The following is a 21,426-nucleotide window of genomic DNA, read 5'->3' on the forward strand; positions in this document are numbered from 1 at the left end:
GGTGCTCTGTGCCCCCTCTGTGGGGGGCTGGGGATTTGCATGCTGCTGATTGTTGCAGTGGCTTATTTGTTACCAGTAGGTGGCGCTAGAAACTCTATTACTCTTTAAGCTGTTTTGGAGAAGACTACTTGCTTAATGAGTAATGACAGAACACTGCGTGAGGAATTTAGGCAAACATGTACACTCATGTGTGGTGTTTACATATGCCGTCTTTACATATGAATTGCTTTATTTACATTTCCTTGAATTGCTTTCTACGCCTTTATATTTTAATAGAATCAGTCTAATATTCACTTTAATCATCATCACTTCATTAGATTATTCTTAAATAATTAGTAGTATTCTACTGTTGTGATATTGTATCACTATTCGCACACACGCACGTTTCTTTCGACCAATAATTCTGAGCTACACTCTTTGGCTTTGGCCACATGACTGCATCTCTGTTGCACCTTAACGCAACTATTTCTGTGTGTGTGTGTGTGTGAGAGAGAGAGAGAGAGAGAGAGAGAGAGAGAGAGAGAGAGAGAGAGAGAGAGAGAGAGAGAGAGACGCTGTTCTACGCAGACCTTTTTCCCTGGAGCCGCGACTTGCGCATGGTAACCAGGAAGAGTGTAGGAACAGTTTCTTGGCACTCACCCGATGGAAAAACAGGTTTTCGTTTGTACCCCATAATCGCCTTCGAGATTTGGACTTTGAGTATAACACATATCTGAGGCTACACTTTCTATTGAAATGGTTATCGGTCACGGAATGCAGTTCCTACATAGCTATTGGAAAAACACAGTGATCACCGCGTTGTCATGTCCTCGTAAGTACTTCCGATTTGTCTGTCAAATTTTTACCATTTCAGTGCTTGTTAAATGAAGTCAGTTTGCGCAAAATAAAGAATTTAAACCAGTGTTGTACCCAGCTGCGTGGAGCACAGTGCGTTAGATTACACTGTATCGATACATTCAAGTGTTTGAGTGTATCCATACACGCAAGTGCTTTTTAATATTCTGGAGTATCGGGTTACTATTTTACATTCTCCTTAACAGAAATTAACTAAGACTGACAAATGTGTGTCGACAGACAATCTTTGTCTTAAGTGTGAACCACACTCAGGATTAATCCGGTGCGACAAAGCAGTATGATGAAACTATTGAATTGTTATTCCATTTTGTACAAGATGAGGGCCTTTTTGCAACTTTTGAAATGTGACCGTAATAGTCTAGTTAAACAAGTGTTTGCTTTTTACGAACAGTGCTAATAACCCCTGCACGGGCATGACTGAAACAGTATTCGTGACTCTTTTTATAGTAATCACTGTAGTTGAATGTGGTAATCCTTGTAATCTCTCGCCATGTGGAATGTTCATAGGAAAACGCACTGTAATTTTTGATCAAAGTTCAACAGCAGATTGGGCTGTGCTGGTCCCTCCGTAATGGAAACCAGCAGAGTTTTTTTTTTCGTGTGTGAAAAGGTGAAGATAATGATCATTGAGTAAAGCGTTAGAGCCCTTTCTTTGTATGCCTTGCTGATGTCTACTGACTGACTCAGTGCGCTTCGAGACACTTTCTAAAGTACACGGAGTTCCAACAAAAGAGACAGCATAGACAGCAAAACAGCACTGACAGCCCACTTTGCAGCTAATTTTAAGGTTGAGTGTTAACCTCAGTTCAGTTTCTCACACCACCTTTAACATCACATTACAATAAAATACCCTGAACTAATACTGCAGGCATATTAGCAACTTAATCTTTTCTGGTAACGTGAAAGTTGAGGGGTGCAGAACATGCTGGTTGAAAGCTAGTACATATATATATATATATATATATATATACAGTATGTCATGTGTACAGCTGTGTCTTACAGTTACCTCCGCAGGTTGTCTAAAAAATCTCCAGCCCAAACACCAAATGCCATACCAAAGAAATTCCTTAATAAGACTAGTGCATGGGAAGTGGATGCGCACTCAACAATGCAGGAGCAAGATTTTTGCATTCAATGGCTGTGTGCCATTTCCATGGTAGATGTGCTAAGCTCCAAGCTCCAGGGATATATCATAGAGTCAGGGTGTTCCCACAGCAGCGGCAGCTTGTGAGCACACCTGCTCAGGCACTGAGGAAGGCTTACCTGCTAATTATGGAGAAAGAGTGTAGCGAGTAGTGTGTCCTGTTGGTCACTGGATTAAAAGTTCTCCTTCCTTTGGAGGCTCATTTGGTTATTTTCATCACTCATTCAAGTTGTAGGCTTTTAATGTAGGCTTTTTCACATTATTTAGAGTGGGATGGAAACAGCCTTAGGCCTTGGGTAATCGGTGCTCTGTATATCAAATTAATCACATGCCAAAAATAAATAAATAATAATAATGCGAGACAAAGACCACACTCATGACTGTCACAAGAGAAGTGAGTCTATGAATTGGATGTCTGGATCTTTATTGAATTTTCCATACAGTCATTACAGCCTGTGTTTTGTAATCATGTTAGAGTTTGGGGGCTGAATGGTATTTTAGTGTATTAAAAGCCAGAATAAACACATCCTGTATTAATGACCTAAGCAAGTCATAGTATGGCTGAGCAGAGGAAGAAGGGACCACTCATACCGTGCTCCTCTTAACTTTGTTATTTGTGAAGGAAGCAATGTCCCTTAAAACTTCATCAGTTAAAGGTACATAAATGTGTAAGGACAGATGATAGGTCCATGTGGCTAAAACTGGGTTACATTAATAGTAAGCAGTAGTATATATATAGTATAATAATACAACAGCAATAATAGTAGGCAGCAGTAACTAATATTAACAGTTGTAGGTAACAGTGAGGGTAGTAATAGGAGGCAGTAGTAGATAATAGTAACAGTAGTAATTGTAGGCAGCAGTAAGTGATAGTAGGCAGCAGTAAGTAATAATAACAATAGTAACAGTAGGCCATAGTAAATAGTAAGAGTAGTAATAGTAGGCAGTAGTAGGCCACAGTAACAATAGTAATAGTAGGCAGTAGTAGGTAATAGTAACAGTAGTAATTGCAGGCAGTAGTAGGCTGACCGGTACGATGAGTGACATATTTATGAAAGGCAATGTGTCCTGCAGCCCAATATGATGCACATTAGGCTGAAGTTGATAGTTTTGATATTTTCCTGCTCTTAACAGTGTAATGGGAAAATGTAATGCTCTCAACCTTACGATATAACTGATAATATTACACTTTAGCACATGGATTTTTTTGCTGTCCTAATTTCTATTGATCTTGTGCCAATGTATGATTTCTCTGAGGTGATGCTGGCATTGGCAATAGAAGCATAGTGTACCTGATGGTGAATCATCACATTACTTAACCCCTCAGTCCAAATGCCACACATGGCACTTTGTTAACAGAGAGGTCTCTGTTTAATTGTGACAACATGGGCCCACAATCCTTTGCATGGATGAAAATGGGTGGTGGGGGGGGGGGGGGGTGGTTTGGGTTGGATGGTTGGTTGGACGTGGTTATGATCAAAATTTTAAGGCAACTGGGTTGTTGAATGGCACTTCCACGAAAAATGGGAACTTTGGTTACAGCCCATTCAACTTGAAGTTCCTGTGTGACTTCAATTATAAGCAAAGTGTCTGTGTTGACCTACCTTTTTGTCTGAGACTCACAGACTGTCTTTGTGATGTAACTGTGGAATTTTCATCCTGGGAGCTCACATGAAGATTGATGAATATGTGATTGCTAAAGAGATCTGATGTGCTATATCTCTGAGGTATATTTGCACAGTGTATGTGTTTATATCTATATTTGTAAAATGTCTGTTTGCAGCTGAACCTAGTTTTGTGGTGTCCTTATGTTTCTACCTGTATTATTGTGAACTTTATTTTGTATGAGAGTGATAATAATAATAATAATAATAATAATAATAATAATAATCAGAGCCATGGAATAATATCGATACAGTAGAAAACAAAGAATTTATTCAGCTGTAGTTTGAGTAGGAGGGTTTATTCAACCTTTCTACATACAGCAAAAGCTTGATAAGTGGAAAGAAAGACCTGACCCTGTGCTGGTTCTGCTGGAGGCTACTCAGAATGTCCAGGTTCCTGGTAGCACAGTCACTTGAGATTTTCAAGAATCATAATGTGTCCATGGGGTTTTGCATAGAATTTAACATTTAAAAAACATTATGTTATCTTCCTGAAGAGTACAGCCACACTATCTGGGAATCGAACCTGCCTTCTAGTTACAACTTTGGCTCCTTAGTCACAATTTTTAAGAGCCTGAAATGATACATATATGAGTCAGTTCTCTTACTTGCATTAGCAACTTCATTTAATATTAAATTAAGTGAAACACTTAAAAGTACACCAAAAAGTAAGTTGGTCATATTTACTGGATTTGATGAACTAGACAGTCAGAATGTGGGTTTGGTTTTGCTTGAGTGAATAATCCAACAGAAATCAAAGTTCTCTTGCTTGTTTTACCACTGAACGAATCTCTTTAGGAATGTAAAATGCATTGTGCCATCAATCTTGAAATTCAAGTATTTACAGTTTCATTTATTTGTGAGAATTATCCTATCGCTATGTTCATTGAAAGTAGGCAGAGAATCACAGGATGTGAGATCCATCTGCCCACACATAGCTCTGTAGTGCACTTGCATTTAGGGCACTTTCACACTTGGTATTCATTTGCTATCCTTCCACCATCTGATGGAACACCAAGGTGTGAAACAAGGAGTGAGAGATTCATTAGCATTTGCACTGATTAGAAGTGCTCTGCCACTAGAGTAGCTATACGGACTGCAAACCAGTCCGTGCCCAGGCTTGCTCACAACACAATGTGTGTGTAAATTTGTCCCTTGAGGACAGGGCTAGTCTCTTAATACTGCTGACTGCTGGGGATTCATGCTACCCTCGGTGCTCCTATAAAGAACTCAGACAGAGGCCCATCCATTTTCTGTGACTGTATGTTAATGCACCCTGAGCAGGGCAAGCACGAAATGCTACAGGGGAAGTACACCCACTATGTGAAAAAGTAACCAGAGAAAATGAGGGCACTGTTCATTGTATGTGAGAGTCTAAAAAGTACCTGTGGCCACTCTGTGATTATGGGGACAGAAAGAGGAGGGAAAGGACAGAGAAATAGCACTGCATTAGTCAAATGAAATGCACTGCAGTAGACCGAGGAATAGCACTCAAATAGACAGAGGAACAGCACTGCAGTGGACCAAGGAACAGCACTGAATTAGAGAAATGAACAGCACTGCAGTGGAAAGGGAAACAGCACTGCAGTGTACAAAGGAACAGAGAATTCATGTTCTCCAGCTGCTAAAAACTAGACACACTAATTACAGTCTGATTAACTTATCTTTCCCTCTGTGCATCAGGGTGATCAATACACATTGTATAATTGTGGATTGTCATGGAGTGCACATTATTTAAAAGGATTGACTGTGAGTCAGATCCTCTAATTAACTTGTATGGAATGGTGGGGGGGGGGGTGTTGCAGCAATTATCTTGTTGTTTACTTTTAGCTCAACAACCTATAATTTCAGCTGGGAAGCTGCCAGTCCTGAATGCAGAGGGGTCAAATACTGTGTAGCAAAGGCCAGGCTCAAATGCACATACTGCACACACATTTGCATGAGAGTACATATGCAAGCTTTCAAATGAAATACCCAGCTGAGTTCATCATCACTTATCAGTTTATTTAAAATGATTGCAGAGTTTAAATAGGAATGGTTTCCCTGGTGTTTAATGAAGAGTGGTTTTATTTCATGTACAATGCTGTCATGTCTGAACCACTGTTTATTCCCTGTTTTTTACTTGTATACCTTCGTTTGTGCTAAGTGGTTGTCAACTTTTTTGGGCCTCTTTTGATGGGGAGCAGCCTTGGTTGAACATTGTACATCAGTGGTGGAAAGTGAGACCCGTGAGGGTATATCTTGAACATGTGAACATGTACATCCTTTAGTTACAGTACATGCACAGGAAACATGATGATGTCACTTCCCCTGACTGACGAAAGTTTGGAGAATGTGGTGCCAAGAAGCTAGTGGGGTGAGCAGCAGGTCATTGCGGCTCTCAGGGGCCAATGTAAGTTTGCTGCTTTGTGAAAGTGAACAGCTTTTTTTCCTCCTTCACTCAAGGTTTGGCTTCCGTCCAGGGGGCATAGGCAGCCAAGAACTCCTTCTGCGGACCATGTGCAAGTGAACTTTAGACTTTGGGTGAACAAGAGTAATTTATAAAAGCCACTTAGTGTGTGCTATGAAACAAGCAAGTCAAATTTGCAAAATGAGAGAGGAAAGGAACAGAGGAGAACAGGGTCTCTCTCTACTGACCCTCTGCAGCCCTTATGCATGTGTCCTGTCATAGGATGAGGAGCTGGCCATGGCTGTTTGCATGGCTTGTGGGTAGATGCCCCACACACTCTGTGTAAGCCCATAATATGGCTGTTCTGTAAGAGTTCTGCTGAACTTACTGTATTGTCACAGGGAAGAGGAGCTCAACATTTACCAAGCTGAATTAAAATTAATAATTAAATTAATTTGCCATTTAGTCTAGATTTCACCCAGATTGTATAAAACCATAGCTATTTATTAGATGTGATTTGAATTTAGGTGTTGCGCTGAAAAAGTGGGACCAGCCCCTGCCAACATATTTCTGAAATTGGTTATATCACAACTCACAACTAGGCCTGCACAATATGAGGAAAATCTGTGATGTGCGAAAACACTGTTCAATATTGCGATGATGATGTGACTTGCAATAAATAAACACATACTGAAGTGTGCATATTAGCTATACAGTTCCTATGTCTTTCTGCTTTAATAGGTACACTACTAACATAGACCCCAAACATTGAATAGCCTATGCCCACTGAACGAAGAAATGAAATAAATTATTTCAAACATGCTTTTTTTAACAAATTGTACATGAATACCCAACCAATTAAACAGAACATTAAGACATTATAACTATAAGAAAATTAAAGTTTAGTTTCCCCTGCTCCCTTTAAAATATTTTCATCCAAACCAGAGGTGCCCAATTTTTTTCCTATGAAGGGCCAAAAATTAATCTGGATGGAAGGCCACGGGTCAAAAATAAATGTTGATGTGATGTGAAATTACATTACATTAAAATGTATTATATTTTACAGAAAATTAACATTCTAAATCTAAAATAAAATTTCAAAATAAAATTATTATAACATTACTCTTTAATCTGCTTAATAGTAATTTTATTAATTTGCAGAGATGATTGTCAAAAACATGAAACATCCATATGCTTCTTTTTGGGAGCATAAACACTTAAAAGGAAAGACACCTTTATGACAGAAAGTGCATGCAACTCAAGGTGCTTTAGAAAATTAAGATGAAAACAGCTGTATTGTCCACCTTTGTAATCAAGAGTGGAAATTTTACTTCATCTTGAAAAATTGACAAAAAAATATAAAGTTAAACATCATAGTGACAACACTGAATAACAAATCAATATTGGATATTAAGTTTACATTGAGCAACGTTTAAGTTACACATCATCACAAAATGCCCCCATATGGTAGCTAATGAGCCACAATATCAAAACGCATTAACGAAAATGAGCTTCTCATTCACAGGGTCACTCGGAACGATTTGGTAATTTCGTTTTATAGTAACGTTGGCTAACTAATAACACCAACAACAGATTATTGTTCGGAAATACAACAGAATCCGCTAACCCGGGCTGCCAGGTTTGGCATAATTATTTTGCCTAATTGGTAGTGATTTCACACGTACTTGTTTGACTGAAATGCAAATGGTTTGGTTTCCTTACTGAGATCGCGTCAACTAAACAAAATAAAACATGAATTTTAGCCATCAATTTCAACACCCGTTCCTGCGCAGAAATAGCCACGGCTTGTTTCCACGGTTAGCAGTTTATTGTAAGCAAACACTTGGCAGAGTGGTGTTTTAGTGTTTTTTCTAGAGCGAACTTTGTCGGGAATCGGTTTTGATAGCGTTTAACACGATTTCACCTTTTTATGTGAGGTCACTTCAAATTAGACTAGCAACCCTGTCGAAAAGGCCAACTGTAGATTATCGCAAAGACTCTCTTCTTTAGCGCATTTTATTTCCTATTCACCAGCGCTCGCTACACCCCTGCCCCTTCCCGCTCATTGGTGGAACATCAGTTTTAAGGGGCGCATCATCTTACCCGGAAGAACGTGGTGGCGGGAGCGCATAGCTCATGGCGGGCCAAGTAGGTCAGTCTTTTGATAGGTCAAATGTTCGCATGTTGAGTGTGAATGCATGGCGCGTGTAAATAAAATTATTTTTCTTATTCATCGCGTTTCAGGCAGTCTTTTGCGATGTATTTATCACGCATGATCATATCACAATGACAATGAAAATAGGATTTATCGGTCAGCACTAATCACAACCACAACTGAAGACAGGTCAATACCGGCAGCTTTCCCGAGTGCCAGGTGTAAGCACATTCAAAATGTTCAGCGTGCCTCAGCTTATTAACCAATATCACCAGGATCGTGAAAACCAGAGAGCCAGCAAGCTAAAGGAATACATGAATAAATGGCAATTGCAGACCAGGCCAATTAATAGGGATTGATGTCCTACTCAAAATGTAGTTTGTGGAAATGCCATATGTCACACCATGAAGCAGCACGTTAGGTTGCTGTGGTGATGCAAAATGATTCATTTTTAATATACTGTATGACATCACAATGTACCAGCACATGTCCTGTGTGTTCCCTGTATCCTGAAGAGGAGCCCTGGGTGGTAGTTTCATCTGTATTCATTAAGTCTTCTTGTGTCCAGGAGCACCCAGTGTGTCCTCCTCTGGGCTGCCAGCCATAGGATCTCAGACAGGTAGCTGCACAATGCACATCACTAATTTTGTGTGTAGCTCTGAACCATGATGTGCTAGTAGGTCAGTGCATGATATGTGTTCTTTAGGTCAGTAAGTCCCTGAAGTTCAGTTTCTGCTGTATGTAAAGTATGCTTTATGGGTCTTACAACTGCTTGGTTTCCATCTGATTGCTTTTATTTGCTTAGCAGTGAGCTGAAATAGGCAAGGCACTTAAATTACGCGATGTAATGTGTAAGTGTGTTGGAAAGCATGATCTGGGCACACGTATGCTATTGGTTTTAGATTTGGACTGAACCAAGGCGTTCCAGGGATGCATGTCCTGACCTGAGATGCCATCAGGTGATTGGGTGTACCGCATACTTTACAGATTTGCCGTTCGACAGAGCTGGAATGTCAGGTGAATGCAGAGGGCAGGTGACATATTAACCAGTAGCTTGATGTTTTGTTTGTCTCGATAGCATACATGGGGTTTGGTAAAATATCGCCCTCTGCCGTCAGCAAACGCAGCAACAGCAGAAGCCTGTCAGATACAAGTGAAACAAAGGCCTGAGGTAATGGAGTTAAGTGGCCTAAATTGTCTTTGCACAACGGTGTGTGTCTCAGAGCTTGTGAGAACATTGTGTTTTAGAGTACGAATAGGCAATGCCTCTCTCATCACTCACAAAAGTGACATCAGTCATGGGGCAGGCTGTGGCTCCAGGAAATGAGAGGCATTCTTGCAGATCCGTGCAGATCCACCTAAACATGTGGGTGATGAAAGCAGGAGAACAGGTTCTGCCATTTCTGAGTTACTGGAAAAAACCACTGCCACACACTAGAGTGGCTGTGGGATTGCATGAAGATAAAAAGGAAGCCCATGGCCACTCATCTGCGTGTCTGCTGAAAAACCTTTAATTGGGAGCTTAAACAAACATAAATTGTAAACATACCTTTAATCCTCTGTGGAGAGGAAAATGCAAGTAGAATGTTTCAGGTAAAGTGCTGCTGCGTTTGGTGGGCTGACAATGACAATGTCCTTGGATGTGTTATTGCTATGACAGATCACTTCCTCAGCTTGTCTGACACAGGTGCATCATTTTCATTATTTCTAGTGGAAGTAGAATGGTCCTCCTAAGAAATTTGTTATACTGTAATGTTTTAATCCTTTTTTTGTTTTTTCTCCAATGCTTTTGTCTTCATGAGCACAGTATTTAATAGAGATTTCTAATTGATTGCTGTTGTTGCTCTGATGTTCTCTGCAGGTCAGTATGAGTAATCAGGAGGGTTGGGGCCGGCACCCGTCAGACAAGGAGGAGGAGGAAGATGAAGAGGACGAAAGGGATGAGGAGTCCAAGGTGTGCCAGGTGTGCGGAGACCGGGCCACCGGTTACCACTTCAATGCCATGACTTGTGAAGGCTGCAAGGGCTTCTTCAGGTAAGAGACAGCTGGCTCATAATCTAACAGAAAGCACTGTGCACATAGGCAGTGGACACAGCACAGGCATTTATGTGTCTTACGAATTAGCTGTGGAGACACACAAAAGCACAGCTAACATGGGTACTGCAGAGTCCTAAAAGCCTACTGTGTAAAAGCTGTCCACAGTGGAAAAGCTAAACAAAGAAATACCACAACAAAGTCTACAATAGATGATTGATATGTACAAGTGACATTGACAGGACTTTAGATGTAAATACATACTGGAGTGGGTCCCGTAACCCCCCCCCCCCCCCCCCCAAATCTCCCCCATCTTCCCCAACTCCCCTTGCACAAACACACAGTTCAAAGCCCAGTACCATAAACAACACTAATGTAACCTAGGGTCTCACAGCAGTTAAAAAAATCAGTTAACAATGAAGAAATGATTGGTAAACAGCAGAATGTCCATGGTATACAAGAAGCATGTAAGGCCGTTAACCAGTACAGTGTAATTCAAGGCTTGATGTTTTTCTTGTTATTTCTTTTACTTTTTGCTGTCTGACTATATAATTAATTTGTTTTATTTATAGTTTCTTATTAATCCACATTAGTGCAATGAGGTTTTTATTGAAGAGATTATGATCAATGTGTTTTGTTTGATAGGATGTCTTTTGGGCATGGGTTGAGATACAAATGAGTACAATATGGACACAATACTAGTGTGTTCATTATATATGTATCTATGAGAGATCACTTTCTTTACAGTTAATTTTTGGTGATTATTGCATGTCACTTGGGATGGATAATAATGGATAATGGATACTATATGTGAAGTTGAGGTGCAAATGACAGCACACAACTGCGTTGCACTTGTGCTAGTCTAACAATGTGATACTAGTTAATAGTACACCTAAATGGTGAATTGGCACAGTAACATTTTATTTTCAATTGATTTTCTACAATTATTAACACAGCAGATTTTCCTGAACGTTTCAATATTGGTCATACTTCACCTGACTACTTCACCTGCTTACTTTCAGACCTGCAGTAGCAGTGAGCACAGCCTAGAAGCAAACCTGGCTAGTCAAAGAGGACAGGTTGTGCTCGCATATCAACTCCGGGAAGCCAAGACACAAGCCAAGCACTTTCTCAGTAAATGGGAGAGGGAGAAAAATATAGAAATAGATTTCTGTTTTATCCAATTATAAGGTACTGGCTGAATATGAAAGATCTCCCAGTCAGAGGATCTGCCAGCGCTCCTGGGAGAGGAGAGAAATAGTGTGGCACAGACTGCCTAGAACGGCACCTGCCACTGGAGGACAGGAAGTGTACCACAACAGCTAACAGGCAGACTATCCTAAATTATTAATCAATGGTGTATCTGTTCAGTTTGGTATTCAAGTTCAGTTTGGTTTTTGATATCTTTCCTTTGAGAAAGTTTGTAATAAAGATATAAGAGAGCAAGAGATGACCTGACCATGGTGACTAATAGAAAATTATTAGTCATTCATGTGAGGCATCGCAGACCTGGCAACCCAGAGAGAATACTTTCTGTGATAGAGGGAAGAAGATCGATCAGTATAAATCAGTGGGATAAACCTTGTGTGTTCCTGAATGTAGGGAGTCTTGACATTTGAAACAGTGGACTACAAATGTTAGGATGTGTTTTTTCTTTGACTCCCAGCCAGCCTTCCCCACGCAAGGTGCAATTGATTAAATGAAAATCTGGTGACAGGAAGGGAAACCATGGTGAATCAGATTATAAGCAGGCAATTATCAAATGGTGGAATTGCAGTCTTTCTCCACCAAGTGTACTCCCATTACGGGCAAAAAGGCCAGGTTCTGCGTGGGAGTCCCTCTGTCTGTTCAGTGCTTTGTGGAGATCTAGTTCTGGAGAGCACAAGAAAACAGCTTGATATGAATTTGAGTGCCCTTATTGTTTTCCTAGCAACATGCATAGCAACAAATATGTCTATATGTTTAAAGCCATGCATTTGATGGCAAAGAGAAAAGCAGAGCTTGCTAATGCACTGAATAAGTGATGATCACTTTGTTAAGGACTGATGGATTTGTACCAGGTGGAACATGTTGTTATGTTACTCGTTGGCTTGTTACTCGTTTCCATCCCTGTCAGATCTGAGAAGTAGATATTATGTTTGCTAAATATATTTTGTATACAGAAACTGGAGCAAAACACAAATGCAGGTGAACACAACAACAGCCATTTCTTCTCTGCTGTTTTCAATAAAACAACTGCAATGACACACATCAACAGGTAATGCCGATAACTCACAGGGCCAACTGTTTGCTAATAGTAATCGCTGTCATTACTCACTGAATACATAACTGTAGAAATATGGAAGTTGTGTTTTCCAGGGAATTTAAGGTGTACCGTATGTTTATGGATTAGTATTAGCAATGCTAATGGATAGGCCAGAAAGTGTGGAGGTGGACATCTGGCCTTCCTCTATGATTGGTCAATGCAGCATTCCAGTGTGTGTATAATCATGGGATAGCACAAAAACCTATTAACTTAGCATAAATGATATCATTACATGAATAAGCAAAGCATAGAAAAGTTACACCCCTAACTTGTTCTAGGTAACGCTAGCTAAAAATAGCCTGAACTTGACTGGACCGTAGCACTGAGTAAAACCGGAAGGTAAATGTTGACAGGACAAAGAAGAAAATGAAACTTGTTAAATAGCCAGCTGTGTATGCTAAAGGCATGCAAATAAGTTGCTAGCTAAGTCGCTATAACTTTACATGCCTCTTTTCTCCCACTTCATGTTAATCTGCTCATTGACTTTACCATAAATAAGGTTATTTGTAAATGCTTATTTCTGGGACATAGCTATATAGCTAACTAGGTAAGCAACATATTTAAGTAATATGAACAGTGATACCCATGAGTAGGTACAAATCAAAGAGCTCACTACAGAGCTACGGGAGGCCAAATTTGGAGTGATATTTTAAGGCGACAGGAGCCTGTCATGTCCAAATTCAGAGGTGTCTTAAAATGCTGCTTCCTAAGGTACCTATATTGTTTCCTTCAAACAGAAGGCAATTCCAGAAGGCATTGTGGCTCATTCAACATTCCAAAATATCTTTGAAAATTGGCAGCTGGGGCGATATTTTAACATTATTGTGGAAAAAGGACTATTATGAAAAAGAATTTCATTATTGTGAAAAAGCACCATTAGGAAGCTACCATTAGCTCTACTGTGTAGTGTTTTCTGTTGCATAGCAACCACTTCTTCTATGTTCTGCTCGGAGACTATATACTTTGATGGAAGGATGACAGTAATTTAATAATTTAATATTACTCACACATAAAAATGTCTTCACACATAAAAATTAAATGAGACTTTGTCCTTAATATTAGACATTAGACATACTTTAATATTTAAAAATAAATTGCAAAAATTTTGATGTAACTCTTCTAGCAATGGGCTAGTATTGTCGTTTGGCACGATGGAAACTGGTTAATTGACCCCTCTCTCAAGGCCTCTGTGATGAGCTATTCTGTTGTAGACTAACTCAGGGCCATACTCTTAAGATGGAATAAAGCAGAAGGTTAAGTATCTTAATTGACCCAAGGTAAATTAGCCCAATGTTCTACTGTTTGTTGGTTCTAACTGGCACTTGTTCAAACATGGCCATGGCGTACACGGTGTCATAAAAACACTTGTCTACAGCTGGAAGAGTGTCTTGGAATTGTCCCGGGGATCCTGCCTATTTTACTCTCAAAGTCCAATTAAGGCAACTATTCATTCATTTTACACTATGATTTTTGCAAATGATACTGGAATATTTTTTGACATAACATTACTTTTTAATTTTTGACAGTAATGTATTGATTCCAGGTAAGATCATCATTATTTCATCATTATTAGATTTCTTGAAGAGTTGAGATAACTACCATGGTAAATTTGTCTCACAGTGGATTCTTTGGTTGGAGAGGAGTTTTTGGTGGGAGGGCCATGGTTAAAGTAGAAGCAGCATCTTAACTGTACATGGTTCCCCTTGTCCATGAAAATCCTTGAAAATATTTTTATCCTGGAAGCTCATAGAAAAGGTAAAAATATCCCACTCTCCTTAATGAGTCATGGAATATAGGCCCAAATCTGACAAAGAAACCATTCATTTTAAATGTGTCACTGTTCCTGCTTGCTAACTCCATACAGTAGCATGGATGTCATTTACTGTCAAGCAATACGAGCACACTATGTCAGTGTGTGTATATTCCCAATAGGCTGGCTAGTTGTGTGGTACATTGAGCCTACTATCTAAAGTCATCAATAAGTGGTTTTCATAGCAATGCCTTTGAAGACCCCACCTCCATCCTTCAGTGACAGTTTTGAAATGTGATGGAAAATGTGAACATAAGATTTGAGTCGATGTTCTCAGTCTCTCAATCCATCTCTGTGTAGACGTGCCATGAAGCGCCCGGTAAAGTTCAGCTGTCCATTCCAGAATGCCTGCATCATCACCAAGAGCAACCGGAGGCAGTGCCAGGCCTGCCGTCTCCACAAGTGCAAGGAAATCGGCATGCTCAAGGAGCGTAAGTGCACGACTGTCACCCATCACGCCACACCAGCACCACATGTTCCAGAACAAACCAATGATGCCTAACTGATGTGGCTACAGGTGAACATGAATGAACTCAAAGGACATTTGAAAAGTAGGATTGGTATTGACATTTATCTGGCAGAAACAAGAAAGCAAGATGGAGCTGCCAGGTGTGTGGGTGCAGGAGATTTCTGTCACCCTTGAAAAAAAAACGTCATGCATTGGAGCTATCATAACGATCTAAGCCATTCATGGCTATCTTGCTATGAATCAAGCTTCTAGAATGATGCTTTACACTTAATATGTGATTTTGGATAGAGTCCATCTGCCCTGAGGCTTTCAATGAAACACAATATATGGCTACAGTACATCTTATGACATTTCACAAATGCTTATAATCACATGCTGTCCCTGATAAATGAATACATTAAAAATGTGGGGGTTTCAGAGTTTCTGCAGGTCATGCCTTAGCTGTGTCTGCCATAGGAAGATCTGAAGCAGTGGTGAGCAGCAGACATCAGCACATGTGTTGGGGAGGTGAGGAGAGCCGTGCTGACCTGGGTCCTGTCCTGTCCCTCAGTAATCATGTCGGACGAGGCGGTGGAGAAGCGGCGGAGGCTGATCAGGGTGAAGAGGACGCAGCAGGAGCCAGTGCTTCTCACCCCCCAACAAGAGGCTGTCATCCAGGAGCTGCTGGAGGCGCAGCGCAGGACCTTCGACGTCACCTTCTCCTGCTTCAAACGCTTCCGGGTATGGGACACACCTGGGACAGGGTGGGGCTGGAGCCAGAGCCTGAAGCCTGTTGGGGGGGGGGGGGGGGGTGGAATGGAATGGAGCAGAAAGAGGAGCTTGGATTTGTGATGGCTGAGGGAGCCAGTGATTGGGCTAGTGTTTGGGTGTAGCTTGGGAATTTTTGGTTTGCACATCTCCCTGGCCCTGCCTTGTGTGTCATTTGCCCCCCCTGCAGCCAATCAGGATAAAATAACTGGGCTTCTGCCTGGCCCAGTTGGCAAGGCATTTTTCCTGAGTGCAGGCTGAGCCCTACAGCCCACATTAAACTTAGCCATATCATCAACCAACAATTACCAGGAGCCCACAGGAGAAGAACAAAATGGTCTCTTACAGCCAGGGTAGGGGTGGGTTTGTCAGCAGGGTCACTTCGTCTCACAGCTCTATAGCATACCGCATGTCGTAAGGAAGACAGCATTGGTGGAGTCACCTTCAAGTGGCCCCAGCTTCACTGTGGTGCTTATTTGAATCTGCTCTCAAAATGTGCTCTGGCAGGGAGACCCCTTGTGACACGTTTCATTTGAAAACTGAGAATATGCAGACATAGTTGGCATTAAATATGATGAGCTGTGTTCCTGGAGCAGCATTGATTTCTACAGTATATTTCATGTTCTGTTCATTCATTTTTCCTTCTGACAGCCTATTGATCGCAGCATCGCGCCCATGCACCAGTACATGAATGCTCCGTGCGAGTCCAGCACCCACCCTTGGTCTCGCTCAGGAAGTGATTACGACCAGAGAGACACTAGCCTCCCTTCCTCCTCCTCTTCCTGTAGCTCACAGGAAGGAGAGAAGTCAGATGAGCAATGTGGACAGGAGAGGACCTTTTCCACATTGCCCCACATAGCTGACCTCACCACCTATATGATCCAGCACATCATTGACTTCGCCAAGATACTGCCCTCCTTCAGGTAGTTAGCGAGGGAGATGGTGAGAGATGGGAGATGATGGCCTCCTTGAGGTGAATTGTTTAGGGGGATGAGAGGGGCTGTTTTGATTCTTTCGTCTTGGAGATGTGTCATTGTTTCACCCAGGCTGCAGAGTCCAGGATTATCCCATTATGGTATAAAGGCAGGGACTCCCGGAGGGGTTATTGATTTGACAGAATTACATAGACTGTCTCTCTGTCTCCTTGACTGTTGTTAGGAAGGTGAAGGATATGACTGAAAGCTGTCTGTCTGTGTCCTAGGCAGCTGTCCATTGAGGACCAGATCTCACTACTGAAGGGTGCCACCTTTGAGGTGTGCCAGATTCGCTTCAACATGCTCTTCAATGAGAAGACAGGCATCTGGGAGTGTGGCCCACTGACCTACTGCATGGATGATGCAGCGCGTGGTAAGACATCCCGCCAGAGAGTTACAGTCATTGCGTTGGTGCTGCATGGGCAAAAGGTTGGTTTAGTGGGAAGGACTGGCAGTGTGGTGTAGTGGTAAGCAGTGGGGCAACTGTGTGGGGTAGTGCTGTACGCTTGGTCAAAGTACTTACAGTGGAAATAAAAAGTCTACACACCCTTATGAAATTGCAGATTTTTAAAATGTAAAGACAGAAGTAACATTTTTAATGTGACCTTCCAACAAACAAAAATCCAGAGAAAGAAAGAAGAGTTACTTATTAGGAAAAATAAATAAAAAAAAACTACAACACCCTAATTGCATAAGTCTGCACACCCCGCCCAACTAATACTTTGTGGAAGCACCTGTTGCATTTATTACAGCAGCGAGTCTTTGTGAATAAGTCTGTATTAATTTTGCAAATCTAGACTTTGGAATTTTATCCCACTCTTCTTTGCAAAAAAGTTCAAGTTCCTTCAAATTGTGAGGGGATCTCCTGTGTACAGCTCTCTTTAGGTCATTCCACAGGTTTTCAATGGGATTGAGGTCTGGGCTCTGACTGGACCATTCCAAGACTTTGATTTTCCTTTTCTGAAGCCATTCCTTGGTCGACTTGGATGTGTGTCATTGTCATGTTGGAATGTGAAATTTGTCTTCATCTTCAGCTTTCTGACAGAGGCCAGCAGGTTTTGTGCCACAATATCTTGATATTTAGAGCTATTCATTATCCCATCTGTCCCTGACCCAGCTGAAGAGAAGCAGCCCCAAAGCATGATGCTACCACCACCATGCTTCAAAGTTGATACAGTGTTTCTTGGATGATGAGCTTTTTTGGCTTTGTGCCAAACATATCTTTTGCAGCTTAGGCCAAAAAGTTCAACCTTTGTCTCGTCAGACCATAGCACATTTTCCCACATGGTTTGGGGTGACTGAATGAATCTTAATTTAGACGGGATTGGATGTTCTGTTTTGTAAGAGAGGGTTTCCGTTTTGCCACCCTACTCCGTAACCCAGACATGCAGAATATGAGAGATGGTGGTCACATGCAAGGAGTGACCGGTACCTGCCAGAAATTTCTGTAGCTCCTTCAATGTTGCTGTTGGCCTCTTGGTAGCCTCCCTGATACGTTTTCTACTTGTCCTTTCATCAGCTTTGGAGGGTTGTCCTGATCTTTGCAATGTCTCTGTGGTGCCACATTTTCTCCACTTATTGATGATGGTTTTGACAGTGCTCCATGGTACATCCAGTGTTAGAAAAGCCGAGGACTGTAGTAGATTGCCTTGCGCGCATGCGCGTATAAGTGTGTCTCAAGTCGTTCAGCGATTTGGAAGTTGGGAGTCTTAGCAGCTGGTTCGCCTGCTTACTAAGCCTAGTGGCTAATACGGTTGCCAATCTTCCCTTACTGTTCTTAGGGTGCAAGATTGTGTGTCACTGACGATCTGCAAGTTGTTTTCATTAGCTGGATGAACATATTCCATACCGTAGGAACTTTGTTGGGGTTAGCCGCTAGTTCGTTAGCATTTAGCCAGGCAGCGATGCAACTGCAAGTGTATTTCTGGCTAATTCAAGTGCCTTCTCGGTTAACTGTTAATGATGCACATTCGGAACGTTAAATCTGTTTAACGGTTGTTTACTTCATTGATTATCTAAGCATTAGTAAGAGGATTCCATTAGAAACGATGATGGGTATTAAGTGTACTAGAATGGTAGCGTTGTTTATTTATTCCTGAATACTGAAACAGACGTGATTGACCTGTAGATGGCAGTATAGTCACATAGTTACCACCAAGGTTGTATTGTTTGTTAGAATATTTATTGTAATGCATTGTTTGGTTATAGGTATGCATTGCAAGCATGTGTTATTTATTACAACCAATGTATACTATAATATATATATATATATATATATATATATACACACACACATACATTTTTTTTGTTTCTTTAGACCACAACTTTGCATCTATATTATTCATGGTGGCTAAGCCTGAGTTTAAACCCTGTGCATTACTGTGCTGCCCAACCAAATTTGTAAACGGCATTCTGACTCCAGAGGTGTTCTTACCGACACACCAGGGCGACACCACCCTACTCGGACCTCACCTATACAGTCCTTTAACCAGTGAGCAGTTTCAGTATCCAGTGCCTTCAATATTCTTTTATATCCCTCTCCATACATTCAAGCAAATCTTACAGCAACAGCTGACTTTAATCTGGGTTCAATCAGAATCACTTTCATTGATGGCAGGTGTATGCTATTTACCTACAGGCATGATTTTGAATGTGATTGGTTAACTTTGAACACAGCTAGAGCCCCCATTATGAAAGGGTGTACAGACTTATGCAATCAGGGTGTTGTAGTTTTTTTTAAAAATTAATAATTAACTATTTGTTTTTTCTTTGGATTTTTGTTTGGTGGAAGATCACATTGCAGATGGAAAAAGTCTGACATTTACAGAATCTACTGTCACAATTATAGCTACGGGGCTAATCTACACAATGAGTAATATTAAGTTCCAAGCTAACGTCCTATATAATGTGTCTGATGGAGATCGGCGCATTATTGCGCCAGCTTTTCTGCTAAATATTACATGTAAAAGACGACACAATTGTGTCTGACAGAATTAAAGTATAGACCATTTTTGGATTGTATGATCGTAATAGCGTGAGCATTTATTAACATTTGGCATTTATTGTGCTTTTTTCAATTTCTATCGAAGCAGAAATTAGCTTGCTAATTAGGTGTCGGCCTATCAATTAGCTGGCTAGCTTGCAAACTAAAGTTAGCTTGCTAGTCACCTGCAGCTAGTTCTCAGCACACCGGCTAAACACTCTTCAATTAGGCTATGTGATCAATGTCTGGTCTGTTGTCACCGCTACCATAGAAACATCCGTAAAGGAGGTTGGTGTCGGGAAATCTGATTGGTTAGCTGACTTAATTATTCATTAATCAGTCAGTGGCGTTTCTCTCTCAGCTCTCTCGATGTGTGTGTGCTTGCGTACCCCAAGATGAAATCCTGCAAGCACCCCTGCCATGTCAAAGGAACCAGATGTGACAGTGTAATACAAAGCATAGGTGCCATCACCAGTGTAAAAGTAGTATTGCTAAACTTTCTCGCCAAGCACAATATGGTGTATGCATTAGATAAAGGACTCATAAAGCTACCTATGTTTGTACTGTGTGGTTATTGTATGTTTAAATGTGAAATATTTTAACAGTGTAATTATGGATCATATCACTGCAATGTAACAAGTTCCCACAGATATTTTTTCCTACGGTTGGTGAACCAAAAACTCTATAGAAGCATGGTCAAGAAGCATGAACAAGAAGGGCTTAATGGCCCTTACTGCTGTGCTATATTTTGTTGAAGGCTACTATTAATTAGAACTGAGCACTTCATGACACTACCTTGACTTACAGTACTAGCTATTGATCTGGTTACTAACCTGTTGGCACCTTCTCCCATAACCTGGGCTGGGCTCCCTGCTGTGCTTTGTGCTCCACCTTCTGTCTGCTTGCATACCATACACCATTTACTCCATAAAACTTTATAAACTGGAGGAACACATTCTTTTCAATAGCTCATGGCTAACATCTCCCTTCACTAACCTTTTAAAGAAAGACCATAATGTCTTCGAAGGTGCACCTGCATGCTTCATGCTGCCACATGCAACATGCACTGCACGTGCAACCTGCTCTCTTCCTGCCTGCATGGGGAAAAATACTAGCCATTGCCAACTTAATCTGATAAAAAACAGACATAAATAATTAAACTAAAAAATAACATAATAAAAATAAAAATAATAATAATTAAAAATAACTAAACTAAACGCCACACCAGTTGCGTCGCGTGTGCGTGACCGTCGCGGAACGTCTCGATTCTCATTTCGGCGCCCATGTTAACGGATTAGAGCAGCTACACAGCTGCGAGTCAACAAAGGGGATGCATTTTGGTCATTTTGCTAACAAGGGGATAGCGTCCTCCTCAAATCGCCTACTGCATGTTATTAAAGGGGAAAGTGGAGGCTACATGTGTAGGCTACTATATAGTCAAGGAAAGGAGATGATCCATTTGCTCAGCGCTCATTCTGAAATACTTCAGGTGTGTGTCCTTATCAAGACGCATTTCAGCAGCAAGATGGTGAAAAGCTCCAAGTTGCCTCCTAACCCACATTCTTCGCCGGTTTCTCCTTCGGACCAAAGGATAAAGCGCGATGGCTTTCCTTCTGTCTAGAACTCGCACTAAAAACCAACGAAAAAATGAATTAACAACGGTAATATTATTTAGGAAATGCGAATAAAGAGGTAGCCTAATTAAAAATATGTAAAGTAATATTACATATAAAAAAGACGAAAATAAATAGATAATGACAAGTTGTGCTAGGCAGTCTATTTTCTTCGTGATCAGCATGCTGTTTAACAAAATATTTTTCAATTAAATAACAGAGGAGTCTTCTTTCCCATTTGTAAGGGGAAAAAATGTCGAACTTTAAGCAAGATATAGTGACAA

The 21,426-nt window shown here is 40.9% G+C and overlaps 1 protein-coding gene across 2 annotated transcripts in view; it reads left to right on the top strand.

Annotated features, from left to right (window-relative positions):
• The first annotated feature begins 558 nt into the window (after positions 1-558).
• The window catches only part of nr1i2 (nuclear receptor subfamily 1, group I, member 2), a 31,115-nt gene continuing 10,247 nt past the window's right edge, over positions 559-21,426 (top strand). For both annotated transcript variants that reach the window (XM_036545212.1, XM_036545213.1), the window contains exons 1-6: positions 559-811; positions 10,069-10,241; positions 14,657-14,787; positions 15,376-15,545; positions 16,224-16,495; positions 16,774-16,919. In XM_036545212.1, coding sequence (XP_036401105.1) covers positions 10,075-10,241; positions 14,657-14,787; positions 15,376-15,545; positions 16,224-16,495; positions 16,774-16,919 — 886 coding nt within the window. In that variant the 5' untranslated portion in view covers positions 559-811; positions 10,069-10,074. The remainder of the gene's footprint in view (positions 812-10,068; positions 10,242-14,656; positions 14,788-15,375; positions 15,546-16,223; positions 16,496-16,773; positions 16,920-21,426) is intronic.

The sequence above is a fragment of the Megalops cyprinoides genome, chromosome 14, assembly GCF_013368585.1.
Source record: "Megalops cyprinoides isolate fMegCyp1 chromosome 14, fMegCyp1.pri, whole genome shotgun sequence".
NCBI lineage: Eukaryota > Metazoa > Chordata > Actinopteri > Elopiformes > Megalopidae > Megalops > Megalops cyprinoides.